The 18512-nt window shown below is 41.8% G+C and overlaps 1 protein-coding gene and 2 non-coding genes across 4 annotated transcripts in view; 1 reads left to right on the forward strand and 2 right to left on the reverse strand.

Annotated features, from left to right (window-relative positions):
- PIK3AP1 (phosphoinositide-3-kinase adaptor protein 1) overlaps nucleotides 1–18512 on the forward strand; it is a 112466-nt gene that overhangs the window by 2390 nt on the left and 91564 nt on the right. Inside the window, exon 2 of one of the 2 annotated variants that reach the window (XM_012767286.2) lies at nucleotides 8006–8422. In XM_012767286.2, the coding sequence (XP_012622740.1) occupies nucleotides 8006–8422 (417 nt within the window). Of the gene's footprint in view, nucleotides 1–8005; nucleotides 8423–14843; nucleotides 15867–18512 lie in introns of those variants that run through there. The other variant, XM_012767301.3, reaches the window with a different exon arrangement.
- LOC142875811 (small nucleolar RNA SNORA25) lies at nucleotides 6291–6418 on the reverse strand. Its single transcript, XR_012923095.1, has one exon. It is a non-coding gene; the product is annotated as a small nucleolar RNA SNORA25 (small nucleolar RNA).
- Nucleotides 6728–6849, reverse strand: LOC142875815 (small nucleolar RNA SNORA32). The gene has a single exon (XR_012923099.1). It is a non-coding gene; the product is annotated as a small nucleolar RNA SNORA32 (small nucleolar RNA).

Genomic DNA, 18512 nt, shown 5'->3' on the forward strand with positions numbered 1-18512 from the left:
TCCACTTCCAGTGGTTTTTATCATCCTCACAGATACGAGCAACCGTCACCACAATTTTAGAACATTTTCACCACCTCAAAAAGACACTAAACTTTAGTTATTTTATTCTCCCCTAAGATCTACAACAGAATAATATTTTCGAAGTTCATCCAATCGTAGCATGTCTGGATACCTAATTCCTTTTCTGGCCTATTCCTCTGGTCTTCTTAAATTCCCTTCCACTGAAGCATAAGCATTAGTCTTTCATTTTCTGAAAGACATGTTTGCTTATTGAAATCCAGGAAATCTAGGCTGTCTGTCCTTAAAATAACTGTGGATAGTAAGATAAAATGAAATGGACTCAGCCTGTCCCGGAACATTCTCGAGATGGCACCATGTGTATTTATATATGAGAGGGGAGAGAGGCCGGAAGTGACTTTCCCAAGTGGCGAAGTCAGTGGCTGGGTGAAGCCTAGAACTCTCTCCTCCATGCGTTAGCCTCCGAGTCTTTGAAGAAAGCGTTCATACCTTTTCCTGCCCCCTCTCTCCAAAGTTTCTCTTATCTTCAGATCCTTCTGCCATTCCTGGACTTACAAGACCATAGGGCTTGCATGGATGTTTTACTTTTTTGTGATCTTAACTTCCATCTGATCCTTGTGGTCTCTCAGTACTCTAGCTAATCCCTGAACTTGAACACCATTGGGGACAGGAAACTCCTCAAATGATTTCTTGTTAGATCTCTGCCTATCCTGATCACCTTCTCTGTCTCACATCCCTCTTCAAATATGGTGCTCATCTTCAAACATGGGGCTCCAGGACAAATGAATGGGGTGCCAGAGGCTCCTACAGACTGAAGGAATGGTCTGGGATGAGTAGTTTGGGAAGCTCTGGGCACTTCTTCTTTGAACTTTTCTCCAGAGGGTTCTCAACTGTGCAAAACATCTCTCCTTGAGCCACTGTGCTTCTTACTACCGCCCTGACAGCCTGCTGCCACCAGGCCAGCCCCCTCCTCTCTGCTCACCCATTCCTTTCTCCTTCCATTGCCAAACCTGATCTTTAAGTTTTACAAGGACAAAGACCTTTTCTCATTTTTTGTCTAGGGATAATGGACTCTTTGTTGGTTCATGTATTTAGTTTCTTTTAATAAAAAAAAAAATGAGAGAGAGAGAGAAAGGGAAGTATTTGAGGACATGTGGAGAAATGACTGATGGTTAAAGGAAAGGGATTATTGTTGAAGCAAGGGGTTTCCCCGTGTGAGGGCGCATTGCTGACAAAGCACTGAGTCCTACACTGCTGCCCAGCACATCACAGAGGGACTTCAACTTCCACTTTGGGCTTTTTCACAATTTCCTCATCTTTGAGTTTCAGCAGCACAGCAGTATTCAGGAAAGTGATAGATTTCCTTGTCCTCATTTGCATTGAGGCAAATTTGCCTAGTGTTAGTATATTAGTCTAAGTCACCCCAGAAGTTAGTGACCAAATAGGTGATAATATTAACTAGTTGGAGGCACTTTTGCTCAAAGGGGATTAAAGTTAACACTGGAACCCCAAGAAGGAGACATTTCAAATAGTTGTTTTTTATATAGAAGAGGTGAACCTCTTAAGTGCTTTTTATTTCAGTTGTATTTTTAATAAAGTTTGATTTTAGAACAGTTTTAGATTTCCAAAAAAACTGAAAAGATAGTACAGAGAGTTCCCATATATTCCACGCCCAGTTTCCCCTATTATAAATATTTTATATTAGTGTAATATTTGCTATCCTTAATGAACCAATATTGATACATTATTATTAACTAAACTCCATACTTTATTCAGGTTCCCTTAGTTTTTACACAATGTCTTTTTTCTGTCCCAGGATCCCATCCCAGATACCTTGTTACATTTAGTAGTCATGTCTCCTTAGGTGCCTCAAGGTATGATTTTCTTTGTTTTTGATGACTTTGACAGTTATGAGGAATGCTGGCCAGTTATTTTCTGTCCTTTAGTTTGGTTTTGTCTGATATTTTTCTCATAATTAGACTGGGTTGATGGGTTTCGGGGAGGAAGATCACAGAAGTAAAGTGCCATTCTCATCACATCATGTCAAGGGTACATGCTATTGAAATGATTTATGACTATTGATGTTGACCTTGATCACTGGGCTGAGGCATTATTTGCTAGGTTTCTCCACCATGAAGTTTCTCTTTTTTTCTCCCTTTCTATACTGTGCTCTTTGGAAACACAGCGCACACTCAGGAAAAGTTATACTTCACCTCCTTGAGGGTGGAGTTGTCTACATAAATTATTTGGAATTCTTTTGCATAGGAGATTTGTCTGTTTTTCCCAATTTATTTATTCAACTCTTTATTTATATCAGTATGGACTCATGGAAATTTATTTTATTCCTTGGATTATAATTCAATATTGTTTTATTTATTTTGTTGCTCATATTGTTACAACTTTGGCCATTGGGAGCTCTTTCAGCTGACTCCTGTGTCTCTTTGACATATGCCTGTCATCATATTTTTGTTTGAGCATTTCCTTACTTTCTGGCACTACAAGATGCTCCAGGCTAATTTTGTCTATTTCCTGCCTCAGAAAATATATAATCTTAGAAGCATTCCTAGAATCAGTCGTTTCTTCAAAGGAGCCCTGGTTCCTTTTATTGGAGAATGGTATTTGAAACCAATGGCATTAGATGTGTTTTAACTGCATTTTCTAAATTATATTCTCCATTTCCCTGACTTTGTAAATAGGTGACATCTTAGAGGTTAAGAGGATGGCCTTTGGAGTCAGCTCCCTGCCCCTGGCACTGACTGAGAGTGTGATGTTGGACAGCAGCAGCTAATCTTCAAGAAGTTTTAATGTCTGTGTCTATAAAACGGGGCTATTGATAGCATATACTTTGTAGGATTGTTCTGAAGATTAAATGAGAGAGTGCAGGTGAAATGCTTCGCAGAGTGACTGGCACATGGCCCAGGAAACAGAGCTGAATTACTGTTTAAACTTTCCCTGGTGACGACTTGGAGCCTTTAATGAACAACAAGTGTTGTGATGTGCTGTTAAAAGAGGAGCAGGTACAGTGAGGCAGATCCAGGGTGAAATGAGTACACACTCCCTCAGTGACCCTCAGAGCTTGTCATCTTAGAATGTTGGCTTGCTTTTGGGTCACTAAATCCTTTGCATAAAACTGGAGTCCTTGCCTATGGAAAGCTGTTGCTTTTCTGCTAAGTCAATCAGTGCCCAGAGACCCCAGGGGCCTTCTTAAGGGTACTTCTTATGCTCCAAGAAATCCTCTTCTTCTCTTTTCTTCACTTTTTTGCTATCACTTGTCAACCCTCTTGAAAACATTACCTATGGCTTCTTTATCACTGGTGTATGGGACACAGCAAGTCCTTTCTGAGATCTTAGTCTCCTTCTACCCATTTGCACAAATTGTTGACATGATACTTGCTAGTATATTTGTGTGAATGGGGAGGGAGGGGGTGGCTACTGTTTCTCATTTTTGCATTTTTAACTGGATTCCAAGCACAGCATCACTAACATTGCATCCTTAGCATTACAATGAAATGTAAAATGTGGTACCTCTCTTGCCTGATGATTCATGCTCACCCACACTCATCTGCAATAACACTTCCCATTTAGAAGGATGTTTGCTTCTTAGGATAAACCAGCCACATAGGAAGGAGGAGCAGAGAGAAAGTAAATATATTCTAATACTTTAACTCTGCTTTTCTCAGTGTGAGCTCTGTAGTTAGATAGCTTTGCCAATTGTATGCCTTGACTTCTTTAAAAATTTGCACACCTTCCTTCAAAAGCACTCTCAGGCTGATCAGCTTGCTCCTGCTGATAAGCTTGTTGGACTTTGGATTAAGGTTATTAAGTATGAAATGTCTGATTTCCTTAAGTACTAAATTTGACAGTTGATATCTCTGACATTTTACTTTGACACCTCTTGTTTTATTTTTACTGTGACGGTACATCCTCAGTCTTTCGAATGCATGTGTTGACTTGTGATTATCTTTCAAATTTTTTTAGAGCTATTTTTATGAAGCCATGGATAAGTCAAAAATTTATGTTATTTTCAAATATGAGTTCTGTCATGGAACCAGTGCAGCCCAGACAGCTCAAAATATCAACGAAGTGTTTGGGAAGGATGTGGCTAATTATGTACAGTATGTGGATGGTTTAAGATGTTCCATTCTGGTGATTTTAATCTTGAAAATGAGCTATGTGGGCGACATGAGACCAAGGTGGATAATGATGAGCTGAAAGCTGTAGTGGAAGTGAATCCATCTTAAGCTATGTGTGAATCAGCAGCAAGGTTTGACGTTACTATTCCAACAATATTGAACCATTTGAAACAAATGGGCAAGGTAAAGAAGCTGGATAGATGGATACTGCATGAATTAAATGAGCGTCAAAAGAAAAATCCTCTCAAAGCTTGCCTTTCTTGGCTGTCATGACATAAAGGCGAACTATTTCTACACAGTATTGTTATGTGTGGTAAAGAATGGATTATTTTTGACATTCACAAGCATTTGGCACAGTGGTTGGGTAAAGATGAAGTGCTACCAACCTGAGCAAGAGCTAGACTCCGTCTCTACTATAAATAGAAACAAATTAATTGGCCAACTAATGTATATAGAAAAAATTAGCTGGGCATAGTGGCACATGCCTGTAGTCCCAGCTACTCGGGAGGCTGAGGCAGCAGGATCGCTTGAGCCCAGGAGTTTCAGGTTGCTGTGAGCTAGGCTGATGCCATGGCACTCACTCTAGCCTGGGCAACAAAGTGAGACTCTGTCTCAAAAAAAAAAAAAAAAAAAGAAAGAAAAAGAAAGAGAAGTGCCAAAACACAGGCACAGATAGAATGTTCATCAGGAAAAGCTAGTGGGCCAGGCGCGGTGGCTCATGCCTGTAATCCTAGCACTCTGGGAGGCCAAGGCAGGCGGATCATTTGAGCTCAGGAGTTTGAGACAGCCTGAGCAAGAGTGAGATCCCGTCGCTACTAAAAATAGAAAGAAATTAGCTGAACAACTAAAAATATATAGAAAAAGTTAGCCAGGCATGGTGGCGCATGTCTGTAGTCCCAGGTACTCGGGAGGCCGAGGCAGCAGGATTGCTTGAGCCCAGGAGTTTGAGGTTGCTGTGAGCTAGGCTGACGCCACTGCACTCTAGCCCGGGCAATAGAGTGAAACTCTGTCTCAAAAATATAAATAAATAAAATAAAATAAGCTAGTGGTGTCTGTTTGGTGGTCCAGCGCTGGTATTATCCACTACAGCTTCATGAAGCCTGGTCAGTTGATTACAGCAGTTATCTACTGCAACCGATTGGATGTAATGATGAGGATGCTTGTGATTAAGCAGGTGAGATGGGTCACCAGAGACAGGCCAGTCCTCTTGCGAGGCAACATTTGACTACATGTTGCACAGACCAAGCTGCTCAAACTACAGCAGCTGGGCTTGGAAACTCTCTGTCACCCACTGTATTCACCAGACCTTGCACCAACTGACTACCACTTCTTCCAGACTTTGGACCACATCTTGCAAGGAAAAATATTGAATTCTCAACAAGCTGTGGAAAATGCCTTTCGCAATTTCATCGCCTCTCGCTCTCCAGGCTTCTTCGCTGCTGGCATAAACCAGCTATCATTAAGATGGCAAAACTGTGTGGATAGTTTAGGCACATACTTTAATTAATTGTACCCCTTCTCGTTTGAGGTATGATAAGCTACATTTTGATTCAAAATCGGACGTTTCATAGTTAGTGAACTAATATTAGCACTGGATTTGGGCTCCTGCTCAGCAGGGGGCTCAAAAAAGAAGAAACTCCAAACTTTCGTTTTATTTGCTATTTTAAAAAATGTGGTAATAATAATCTTGGAGGACATCTGAACTAGGTTGGGTTTACGTTTTATAAGTTGCTTTTGAGTTCTACAGTGGTAGAAGGGGCCAGGAAAGAGCATTCGTCCCATGATCTTTTCAGAGCCTCAAGGGCTTGCCCAAGTCACAGGACTTGGTCCTTTTCACTAGTAACCGTGAGTGAAACGTGGGCTAGGGCTGTGTTTAATTGTGACAATCTGCAACTTAAATGACTCCCACAACAAATGATTCCCCCAACATGACCCGCTTCCTCCTCTGTTGCACTGTATCACGCATGGACGCTTTGTACTCGCCCCTTCCAAATCACTCACAGTGTGTTGAATTAATGGAGAGTCAATGACCCAATACAGTCGTGATGGTTATGTTAAGAGCCAAGCTTCTCTGAACTTTGATTATTTGATTATGTCTTATTACTCATAATATTCTTTTTTTTTTTTTTTGGCAATGTCTTGTACCTCTCCTCAGGAAAACATAGCACTATTTAGTGTTACAGCATCCTGCAGAGAACTTCAATATTTGGTCACAGCGTTAAGAGCTCTTGGTTTCACAACTCCATGAGCCCTCTTTGAAATGACCAATGTCTTTCCTAATGTGTACATACCTTTTTAAAAGAACAGATCCTTAATCCATAGTTGTCCTGTCAGCCCTACATAACATAAAAGTTACATTTCCAGAGATGATCACATAATGAAACCCTACTTATTAGCAATCCAGAAGAGTTATAATGATAATTAGCTAGGTGTGCACTGTGGCCAGTGAGAATGTGAAATGAGTTCGCTATAAATTTCATAGATATTAAATAACCACATGCTGCTTGCCTTGTATTTTCACATGGACAGTGCTCATCTAGGCAATGGAAGTAAAACAGTCTAATAAAGGGTTAATAAAATGTTCCCACTAGGCTGAGTGCTAGCAAAGTAGCAGATAGAAAACCTAAGTGGGAAGTTTTTTTATGGTCATGTCCACAGCAAATGAGAAACTGCATTCTAAAAGCCTTGGTAATGACCATTATAGTCATAATATCCTTGACAGAGTTCCTGATAGCAGGTGGATTGGGAAGAGGCTAGACCCAGAACCAGGGAACAACCTGATGTCAGGCCTGGCTCCGCTGCTGTCTGTGGAGTGTGAAGTTGAGCAAGCGCCTTGACCTTCCCAGAAGTGTTTCTTTTTTCTGTAAATGAGGAGCCTGAGCCAAGTGATCCCTGAAAGCCCTTTTTGACTCTCTTTCTGGGATTTCCCGTTTTTTAGAGGAAGAAAAAAGCCTATGTTTCAGGCCAGGTGTGGTGAGGGACACCTTACAAATAGTATCTGGGAGGCCAAAGCATCAATTCAACCACAATTACCATGTATGTTGATGCACTGTTTATGTTAATGTGCGGATAATGACACCAGCTACTAATCACTGAAGGTTTTCTACATGCCAAGCGCTGTGCTTAGCACTTTCCATGAAATATCTAATTTAATTCTCACAAAACACTGATAAATATATAGCCATTATTATTTCCATTTACAGATGAGTAAGCTGAGGTTTAGGAAATGTAAGCAACTTCCTCAAGGCTACACCGCTAATACATTGCAGAGCCAAGATTCTAACTCTGACCATCTGATCCCAGACCTGCGCTTATAACCACTGTATTTGGGAACGAGCCGGGTTCTGGGGTCAAATCAAACTGAGTTGAAATTCTGACTCCGCCACTTTGAACCTTGGTTAAGTGACTTAATCTGCCATCCCTGAGTTTTCTCGTCTTTAAAATGGGCTAATGGTAGTACCTATCTTTTAAAGTTGCTGTGAAGATTAAATGGGTTTATTAGGCAACATGCGTGGAACATAGTAAGCTCCATATAAGTGCTTGCAGTTGCTACTACTATTGTTATTAATATTGTTATCATCCTATACTGCATCAGCTGTGGAGGGAAGTGCATGCCAGGCAGAAACAATAGCTGGTGCGAGGGTCTAAAACAGCATGGTATGTTTGGGTGAGGACAGGGAACCTGGTACGATTGAAACACAGATTGTAAGTGGGGAAAGAGGTTAGACAGGCATGCTGGAAGCAGACCATGAAAGATCGTGGGTGCCGGGTCCCTCATGTGTTTTGCTGGTTGTGGGGAACCACCTGAAAGAGGCAGGCATGCTAACATGCTCCTGTGCTTCATTCTTGCCCAGGGGTGCTCAGAGGATGCGACATCCTCATCGTCTATAGCCCGGATGCCCAGGAATGGTGCCAATACCTGCAGGACCTTTTCAAGTCCAGTCGGCAGGTCCGCAGCCAGAAGATGCTGACTCACAGGCTGGGCCCCGAGGCCTCCTTCTCAGCGCAGGACCTACGCCTCTTCCTCAGCTCCCGCTGCGTCGTGGTGCTGCTGTCTGTGGGGCTGGTGCAGCTCTTCTACCAGCCGGCCTTGCTCCCTCTGCTGCAGAGAGCCTTCCACCCCCCGCAGCGCGTGGTCAGGTTGCTCTGCGGGGTGCAGGACAGCGAGGTGTTCCTGGACTTCTTTCCCGATTGGGCCCACTGGCAGGAGCTCACCTGTGAGGACGAGCCCGAGACTTACGTGGCAGCTGTGACAAAGGCCATCTCTGAAGGTAAGGATCTCTTCTGGAGTAAAGATAAGCAAACCCTATAAAAATGACTAAGCCAGGTCTCAGGCCTTCTGATGAGACTTCCTTTATGTTAATACCATAAATTTATATTGCAAAATGAGCATGGATCTCACTATGTTAAGAAATCAGGTCATATTTGTTGGTTTGGAGCAACCTATTCCTGGAGTGGGATAGGCATAGGATAGGTCTCCCGGACTACAGGAGAGGAAGTTGACATTTTCCCTTGTGTTCTGTGCTAGGACAAAAGCCTTCTTTCTAGAATTTTCTTACTTTTTATATGTACAAATTTAAGGAGTACAAGTGTAATTTTGTTATGGGGATATATGATGTAGTGGTGAGGTCAGGGCTTTTAGTGTATTCATCACTCAAATAATATGCATTATACTCATTAAGTAATTTCTGATCATCCATTCCCTTCCCACCTCCCTCCCCTTCAAGTCTCCATCATCTGTCATTCCACACTCCACATCATCTGTACACATCATTTAGCTTCCACTTACGAGAGAGAAAATGCAGTATTTGTCTTTCTGTATCTGAATTGTTTCACTTAAAAAGTAAAGCTCTCCTGTTCCATTTACATTGCTGCAAAAGACACGATTTCATTCTTTTTGTGGCCGAATAGTATTCCATTGTGTATACATACCACATTTTTTTTATCCATTCATCGTTGATGGACACTTAGGTTGATTCCATGTCTTTGCTATTGTGAATAGTGCTGCGATAAACATCCCAGTGCAGGTGTCTTTTGGATACAATGATTTCTTTGAGTTGGTACCCAAAGGAAAAGTAGTGGGATTGCTGGATCAAATGGTGGTTCTATTTTTAGTTCTTTGCGAAATCTTCGCATTGTTTTTCATAGAGGTCACACTCATTGACATTCCCGCCAACGGTGGATCAAGTTCCCGTTGCTAATACACCAAACACAAGCTCCAGCCTAGAGAGCAGTGGGTGTGGGAGGTGGAGACCCAGTTTGCTGGGGGTGTGAGAAACACGGGGGCCCACCTTCCTGCTTGCAAGCCTCTTCCATTTATTTTATCATCACATGACCTTAACATTTTTGTTGAAAATGCACCATTTTTGAATGACATGTTTATAGAGAAATAGCTCTCTTCTCTATTTCACACTGGCCCAGCTTCTGTCATTTGCTGTTTCTGCTTTTAGAGTGGGAAAATTCCGATCTTCTCTGCCAGGGCTAGTGATTTCAGTGGGCCCAGGAAATGTGACATACACTCTGATCAACAGTAACGGAAGATGTGCTCTGGGATAGATACATGTCACAGCTTTTCTTCCTCTTTTTGTTTTCTGTTTTTGTCTCACTGTGGGCTATGAGTGGGGCTATGTCTGTACCTTTGGTTTGCTTGTTTGAGATCTCCCATATCTGACAGCAAAGGAGCCTGCATAATCATGGGCCTGATTGAACTGTGCCTCTTCAGCCCTGGTGGAACTTGGTGTTAATTTGGTTCATCCACCCTGTGCCATCTGGTAAACTAAAATCGAGAATTCACTAATTCTTAGTGAGCTTAAAAAGATAATGTAGTTTCCTAGGTGCTTTTATCCCAGGAATAAGCTACTCTACACCAATAAACAGAACCAAGTCTCTTAACATAGTGAGATCCTGGTTCATTTTGTAATATAAATGACTGATTTTAATGTAAAAGATGCCTCACCGGAATACCTGGGACCAGGATTAGCAATTTTTCTAGGGTCTAGTGTAGAAGGACATACTGATAGAACTAGCACATAATTCATATTTGCATGATTGCCCTTCATGGCTTTGAGGGAGTTGTGATCTTCCCAAACTCGCAAAGAACTGAGACACGAGTGGCTGTTTCTGTGATGCGTTTATGTCACTGCAGCGGTCCGTTATGATCTCATGGGCAGGCCACTGTGACCCGCCAACCAATACTTAAGTGCTCCGTGGATGTATTGCCATTGTACTGGCACTTCACACTGTGCTCTAACAGATTGTCCTTTAAAATATTATCGTGGCATCACTTTTTAAAAAAGGATTCTTTTAATATTGTTTGGATGCATCTTTAATTAGATGCCTGGGTGAATTAATCTTCTCTAATATTTTACTTTTTACTAAAGACTCTGGCTGAATATGCTGTGAGCCTGTAGCTTCAAGTGTTTCGGAAAGAATGAAGTATTTCACAGTAGTGTTTTCTGTTTTGAGGGCAAATAACCTCTCATCAGAAAGAGATTATTTTAATGGGAGATTAAAATAAGCTGCTTAGTGGTATATCTCAGTAGTTTAGAATCAATGAGCATAGGGACGGATGCAATTATAGGAAAGAGAAGAGGAGAAAGGAAGGCTTATAGCCCTAATATAACTTTCTTAACTGGTATTAGGCTTGTGAATTTTGGGGTTCAGGGTGTCTGTGCCAGGATGGCTTGGGTTTGCTTTTTGAGTGTCACAGGAGAAGTTTTTTTGACCTGGCACTCAGAGTCTGGCAGTGTAGCAAAAAGAGCATTGCACAGGGGTAGGGCCACTGCATTACCTGGCTCCACTGCTAACTGGATGCCCAATACTGAGCAGGACACATGGTCTCTTTGTGTTCCAGTTTTCTTTTCTGTAAGAGGCAGACTTGGACTTGATCTAAGACACTTCCAAGAGCTAATAATCTATGATACACCTGGGCCAAGGGAAAATTTTAAAATCTTCTTGCCCCATTGCATACCTACTTTGACTCCCTGGAAGCTTAGGGCTAAAACAGTGATTAAGGGCATAGTGTCTCTAAAGTAGGTTTCTGGCATAATTATCTCCTTAGTTGCATTTCCTGTAACTTGTGATAGTTTATTTTAATGCTCCTCCTGTACACATGAGGTTTTCCTGAGGCACCTCAAAATGAAAGCACCAAATAAAATTTTCATACACCCCACTACCACAAGCTGCCCCCATGAAAAATAAATACACGAAACTTATTTCTTTGACTTTCTGTGTATTAAAAAAATCCCAATAAGAAATAGAATGGAAAATTGAACTAACGGTAGGACAGTAATTGGGAAGTTATTGATTATGGGGCTATTGGAAGCTACAAGGAGACAAATTTCAGGAAAAGGTTTCTAATAATTAGAGCTGTGTAATTGGATTGGATTGGTCCACATTGCCAGGAGTGTGAGAGTAGATGCTGCAGGTGTGTTATAAAGGGATGAAGCTTGGGAACCATGGTTGAACCATGTGGCCTTTACAGCCTTTCGATCATAAAATTACCTTATAAGAAGTTTCTCTTTTCACCAGGAGCACATTTCTATTCCGACTTTAGTTTTCCTCCTTCACCGTGTCTTCCTGTGGTTTTTGATTCCCAGCTGAAGAAATAATGGTCATGTTCCTATTGTGAACCTAGAAGTGAATAGCAGGGAAAAAAAAACTTTAATTCATAATCCATGTAACCCTTTAAAATGGTAAATTGCCAGCCTATATATATGTATGTATATATATTTGTTCTTAACTTTTGAGTTACGTTTCGGAAAAAAAGGACTGTTAAATGAGGTAGTCACTGAGCCCATTTAAAATTTAGCCTAAGTTTTAAAATAAGGCTTAAAGGTCAACAGCTTTGGAGAGGAGAGCTGGTAATAGAATAGTAGTTATTCCTGAAACTGAGATGAAAGGTGGTTATCGGTAGTCAATTATGCTTTCTTTTGCTGCTGCCCTATCTAAACAAGTGCTTCTCAAACTTTAATGTGCACACAAGGATCTGCATAATATGACTCTGCAGGTCTGGGTGGGGCCCAAGATGCTACATTTCTAACAAGCTCCCGGGTGATGCTGATGCTGATGCTGCTGGTCCAGGGACCCCTGAGTAGCAAGCAAGGGACTAAGCCACCCCACCTTGGCAGGTCAATGGTCCTGCACTTCTGTTATGCATGAAGCACTTTCTCAAATTCCCACTTTTCTGGAAACGGAGGTTCTGTCACTTCAAGGCAGCTCCTGGACACCCATCAGTGTAGGTATAAAATTAGGCCAGTGTTTGGTGCTAACATCATCTGACTTCAGGGTACAGCTCCCGAGTTCTCATCCTGTGCCCCTACTCACAAAGTCAATGTGTTTGCTCCAGTTTTTAATCTCTCAGTTTTCCAGATATTGGGCAGGGGGTACTACTGCAATCATGATCCTTCCTATTTCTTCATTTAATAGGCCCCTTGACCAAAATTACTATTCCACTTAAAAATATTTTAGAGGTTTCATTTTATTTCCCACTCCCCGCCTCCAATTTGTCAGCCACCTTAAAATTGAGCAGATGTTTTAATTAGAGTCTTCAGTGTGTTGGAGCAGCTAGTTTACTTCCCAAGTTCTTCATCTATAAAATGATGGGTTTGGACCAGATGACTGGGAAGGTTTCTTCTAGCCCCCAGCGCTGTAATATATCACTATAAGTTTTTCAAGAAGATGGCAAATTACCCGGAAACTTTGAACTGATTCAGTTTAGTTCCAAACTGTCTTGCAGTGGCGTATACCAGCGCATAGAAGACTAGACTATTGTTCTTAAGTTTTTGGACTTGTTAGATGATTATTTTATTTTTTTTCTTTTTTTTTTTTTTTGAGACAGAGTCTCACTTTGTTGCCCAGGCTAGAGTGAGTGCCGTGGCGTCAGCCTAGCTCACAGCAACCTCAAACTCCTGGGCTCAAGCGATCCTTCTGTCTCAGCCTCCCGAGTAGCTGGGACTACAGGCATGCGCCACCATGCCCGGCTAATTTTTTCTATATATATTAGTTGGCCAATTAGTTTCTTTCTATTTATAGTAGAGACAGGGTCTCGCTCTTGCTCAGGCTGGTTTCGAACTCCTGACCTCGAGCAATCGGCCCGCCTCCGCCTCCCAGAGAGCTAGGATTACAGGCGTGAGCCACCGCGCCCGGCCTAGATGATTATTTTAAAATAAGGAAGTGAGAAAAACCCAGGTACAGCAAAGAAATTATTTCCTCTTTTTACTGAAGCTTTATTCTTTGGTGCGAATCTCACTGGAATACAAAAATAGATTCTGTTAAACTGTAAAGGGAAAGGACTCAGTGGGTGATATTGAGTTTTATTTCAAAAGTTCTCATCTGTGTGTGTGTGTGTGTTAAGGGTGGAGGGAAGCATTAAATCTAATTCTCCTAGTATTGTTAGTATTACAGTGGAGAGATTTTGTCTGCTGCTTTATATGCGTTGTATTTTCCTTGCCTACTCCACCTCTGTCCATGCCCTTTGTGTTGCAGACGCTCTGATGTTACCCCAAATTATAATACAGTTTGTCTTTGGTTCCTATGGGAAAATTGAGAGGGCTATGTCTACATCTGGCCTTCCTTTATTGATATTAATGTTTTGTTTTGTTTTGTTTTTTGAGATAGAGTCTCACTCTGTTCCCCGGGCCAGAGTGCCATGGCATCAGCCTAGCTCACAGCAACCTCAAACTCCTGGGCTCAAGCAATCCTGCTGCCTCAGCCTCCCGAGTAGTTGGGACTACAGGCATGCGCCACCATGCCCGGATAATTTTTTCTATATATTTTTAGTTGGCCAATTAATTTCTTTCTATTTTTAGTAGACACAGGGTCTCACTCTTGCTCAGGCTGGTTTCAAACTCTTGACCTCGAGTGATTCTCCTGCCTTGGCCTCCCAGAGTGCTAGGATTACAGGCGTGAGCCACCATGCCTGGCCGATATTAATGTTTTAATCTGAGTATTAAACTGGAATTTAAAAGAAAAACAACAGGGATATTTAAAAATGCTCTCAGCTAATTAAATGGATTCCAAAAATCTTTCCCTAAATCAATCAATTGATTAATTCATTTGTGTTTTTCTAGTTGTATTGAGGTATAATTGACAATTAAAAATTGTTATGTATTCAAGGTGACATGATGATTTGTTATATGTGTGTATTGTGAAATGATTACCACAATCAAATTAATTAACACATCTATCACCACACACCATTATGTGTGTGTATGGGGGGGTGAGGACACTTAAAGTCTACTCTTAGCAAATTTCAAGGAAGCAATTCTGTATTATTAATGACAAGTCACCATATTGTACATTAGATCCCCAGAACTTATTTATCTTATAACTGAAAGTTTGAACCCTTTGACCAACATCTTCTCAGTGCCCCTTTTCTTTCACCAGCCCCTGGTGAACACCATTGTATTCTCTGCTTCTATGAGTTCAACTTTTTTAGATTCCACATATAAGTGAGATCACATTGTATTTGTCTCTCTGTGTCTGGGCTGTTTCACTTAGTATCACATCCTCCAGGCTCATCCATATTGTCACAAATGGCAGAATTTCCTTCTTTCTTAAGGCTGAAAAATATTCCATTGTATAACTTTTCTGAAATTCAAAAAGGAACATTTTTGTCTGAAATAAAGTAACATGTTCATCCTAATATTAAGAAAGAGAAAACAAAAAAATACCTGGCAGTTCTTTCTAATTTTCCTTTTTTATAAATAACGTTGCAGTAAATCTTCATGCAACTCTGTGCCTAAATCTTTGTGAATCTCTGTTGATTTCCTCCTAATCCTATCTCAGTAGGGCCCCCAGAGATAACCTTGCAAACCTGCTCTGAGCGGTTCCTCAGCTCCTCGGGTAACCTGAATCCATTGTCTTTCTAACTGTGGCTTTTGTTGTTGCAGTTTAGTATTTTCTTCCCTTTATGCCAGGCTCCGTCCATTATTTACATTTGTAATTTCTCTTGCAAAGATTATCATGTGGAGAACTGCCCTGCACCCTTCGTCCCCTCATGGAAAAAACAGATAATAATATGAATGTTTTTAATGATCATTACTATGTGTGATACACTGAGTATTTTGTGTGTATTTATTTATTCCCTGCTCAACCCTGAGTGGGTAGATGGTTTTATTGCTGTTTTACAGATGGAGAAGCTGAGGTTCAGAGAGGTTAAATGACTGGCGTAAGGACCTAGGGCCTTCGGGCTCTAGAATGCTTTCCACATTGCCTTGCTTTTCCTCTAAGTCTTCCCTCCCACTCTGAGAGAAAGAATAGAGAAGCTCATGGAAGAAAAAGGATCAGGGAGAACGACGCTTCCCTGAGTGCTCTAGACCACAGATTCCCAAGCCAGGCTGAGCCTTGGCATTGCCCCTCCCTGTGTTTAAAATGCAGGTGCCCTGGCCCCACCCCAGACCTACTGAACCGGAATCTCTGGGGGTTGGTCCTGGGAATATGAATTTCAAAACGCCTCCACTGCTGGTTCTGCTGCTGCGTGGCCAGGTTTGGGCTCTGCTCCATGCCTGCTGTCCTGTCCTTTGGCTTTCAAGTTGGAGGAGGTGGCAATAGCCCAGGCCCTGTGGGCTGTTACGGGCAGGTCACGGGGCAGTAGTCCCAGGGGCTCAGAGCTCGGCACGTCACAGGCAGCAGCCCTGAGAGAGGGGAAGGGAGTCAGACCCTCTCAGCAAAGGGGAAGTGGCTGCTCTGCTCTGTGTGGTGGCCTCACGGACGGTAAGTCATGGACGGCTTCTGGGGCCTTTGGGGCGCTTTGAAGGGCTGATGCGAAAATCCTATCCTGAACTTCTTGAAATTGACTGTTTTGGTTCTGCCGTCCTCCTGCCTGCGGCTTCAGGTTGTTTGGTTTCTCTGCTGGGGTTAGTCCACTCCGCACTCTGCTCTTCGAGGCTCCTCCTTAAATGGCCCTGCTGAAGGAGGCTTTCTTCATATTGTCGCTTTTGAAATGATCTTTGATTTGGGGAAGAAAATGCCCAGCTGGGATGGTGAAATCCTTCCGGTGTCACTAAAAAGCTACAGCCTGTCCAAGAGTCATTTGGATTTCCCCTGCCAGATACCCTGACCGCCTTTCGGAATCAGGGTCTGTTCACGCTTCCTACTGCGCGCCAGCTGCGCCTGGAGCAATTAACAAGGACTGATGGCCACCGTAGATTTTTGCACCCACGGAACTTTTCCTCTGCGGCCTCAGAGTCTCCCAGGATTACAGATTTCCCGCAAACTGCGTGCTCCAGGTGCGGTGGTGAACCTGGCCATCCATTGGTGGCCTCCTCCTCTCGTTCATATTAGACTTTCATGTCCCTTCAAAGAAAGTAACCACAAGTCCCTTTGTCAGCTGTGCTTGGTGGGCCACAGTGAAAAGGGTGTAATGAATGCTGAAGTTTCTGCTAGTGTGAGAATCTCAAGTTTGCACCTGTCTTTGTTTGAATTTTCTAACATTTGCTGGAATGGAAACATCAGATGTAGGAATTTTATCAGTTAATTTCTTACCCCATTGTTTCTGTATTTTTTGCATCTCACTTCTCTTGGGACTGTTACTAGAAGAGAATACTAGAACTCAGGAGGGACCTGACTCTGTTTTACCCTTTCAAAACTCTTTTATAGACATTATTTCATTTGGTGCATGCAATTTCCCTATAAAGCAAATGTTAATATTTTCTCTGTTTTAAAGATGACAAAAACAAGGCCCAAGCAGGTTCAATGACTTGCCCAGGGTCACACATCGGCTTTCCCATTAGAGCTATGATCAGGGTGAGGGCCTCCTGTCTTCTAGTCTAAGGCCTGAGTATTGCCTAATCTAGATACCAGAGCCAGCCTTTCATCTAATGGGTGTTTATTGGGTACCTATTATTCTCAAAGCCTTGTGTTGGGTGCTGGGATAGAGCAGAGAAAGACAGACACAGCCACTGTGATAATGGCATCTGCATTCTAAACCAGCACTGTCCAAACTATGTATAATGCAATCCACATGTGACATTTAAAATTTTCTAGCAGCTTCAGGAAAAAAAGTAATAAGAAATAGATAAAATTAATGTTAATAATATGACTTACTTAACCCAATGTATCTAAAAAATTCTCATTTCAACATATAATCAATATAAAAATTAGTGAGCTATTTTACATCCTTTTTTCATATTTGAAAGCTACTGCATGTTTTATAGACAGCACACATTTTAAACGTTCAATAGGCACATGTGGCCATTGGCTACCATATTGGACAGTGCAGATCAAAAAGAATGATTTTCAGAAAATTGGAGCCATTTATCAGTCGATATTTTAATATATTACATATTAAAATATGTTTATTTTGGTTTCTTTAGGCATTCATTCATTTATTCAGTCAGTCAAGTCAGTCATTCAAAAAGTATCGAATGAGCATCTGCCAGGAGCCAGAATGCTATATAACCTCCTCATCCTATTCTCTTCTTCCCTCACCACTGACCTCTTATTTTTTGTTTTCTTCCCCACTTCTTCCTTCTTTGTCCCTTTCTATACTTGTCACCTGCTTAGCTGTGTTTCCAGGCTCCAGGTACAGTGTCAGTTGAGACAAAATTAGCTGTGGTTAACAATAGGGCTTCTGTCCTTGAGACGACAGTTTACCATTGGAACCAGTGAGAATGAGCTCCTGGCAAACGGGGTGCTTGTTTGCCCTTCAAAACATCGTGTTTGGGTCAGGTCCCAGTTAAGTGGACTATTGTGACATCCATGCAATGGAATACCACACAGACTGCAGAAAGAACCAGGCAGCTCTTTGTGTTGATATGGAAAACCTGCCAAGATTTATTAAGAGAAAAAAAAAAGCTAAGATACAGAACAGTGTGTCTAGTATAATGTGATTTAGGTATGTTTTTAAAAGGAATATATCCTATGTGGTGCATAACTTTTTCCTGGAAGGATACACAAGAAACTGTTGGTGGTGGTTATCTTTGGGTAGATGGAGGACGTGTTGAACTTTTTGTTTTAGACATTTCTCCAGTTTTTAAATCTTTCTATGTTCATGGTTTACTTTCAGTTAGGAATTTTGAAAAGAGAAAAATGATGGAGTCTTGGGGATTTTATGGATCTAGAGAAAGGTGTTGGGCTTGCACCCAGATAAATCAAGAAGGGTGAGCTCCAGGTTAGGTTTTGTGGTGCGAATTCATTGGCTTTTTTCCTCGGCTTCACTAGGCTGACCTTCTGGCGAGGGGAAGCAATGTGGTATTGGTTTGTGTTATTGCCGTAACGTCTGCAGCGTCACTCGCTCAGCGTAGGCTACTGCCTGTAAAGACGGAAAAGCTGCTCATCACCGAGTCATAGTTTTACTCTTCTCAAATGGAATTTGACTCATGTTAAGTTTGGACAGGTATCTTCTTAGGCTACTACAAT

Source organism: Microcebus murinus, chromosome 14 (genome assembly GCF_040939455.1).
Source record: "Microcebus murinus isolate Inina chromosome 14, M.murinus_Inina_mat1.0, whole genome shotgun sequence".
NCBI lineage: Eukaryota > Metazoa > Chordata > Mammalia > Primates > Cheirogaleidae > Microcebus > Microcebus murinus.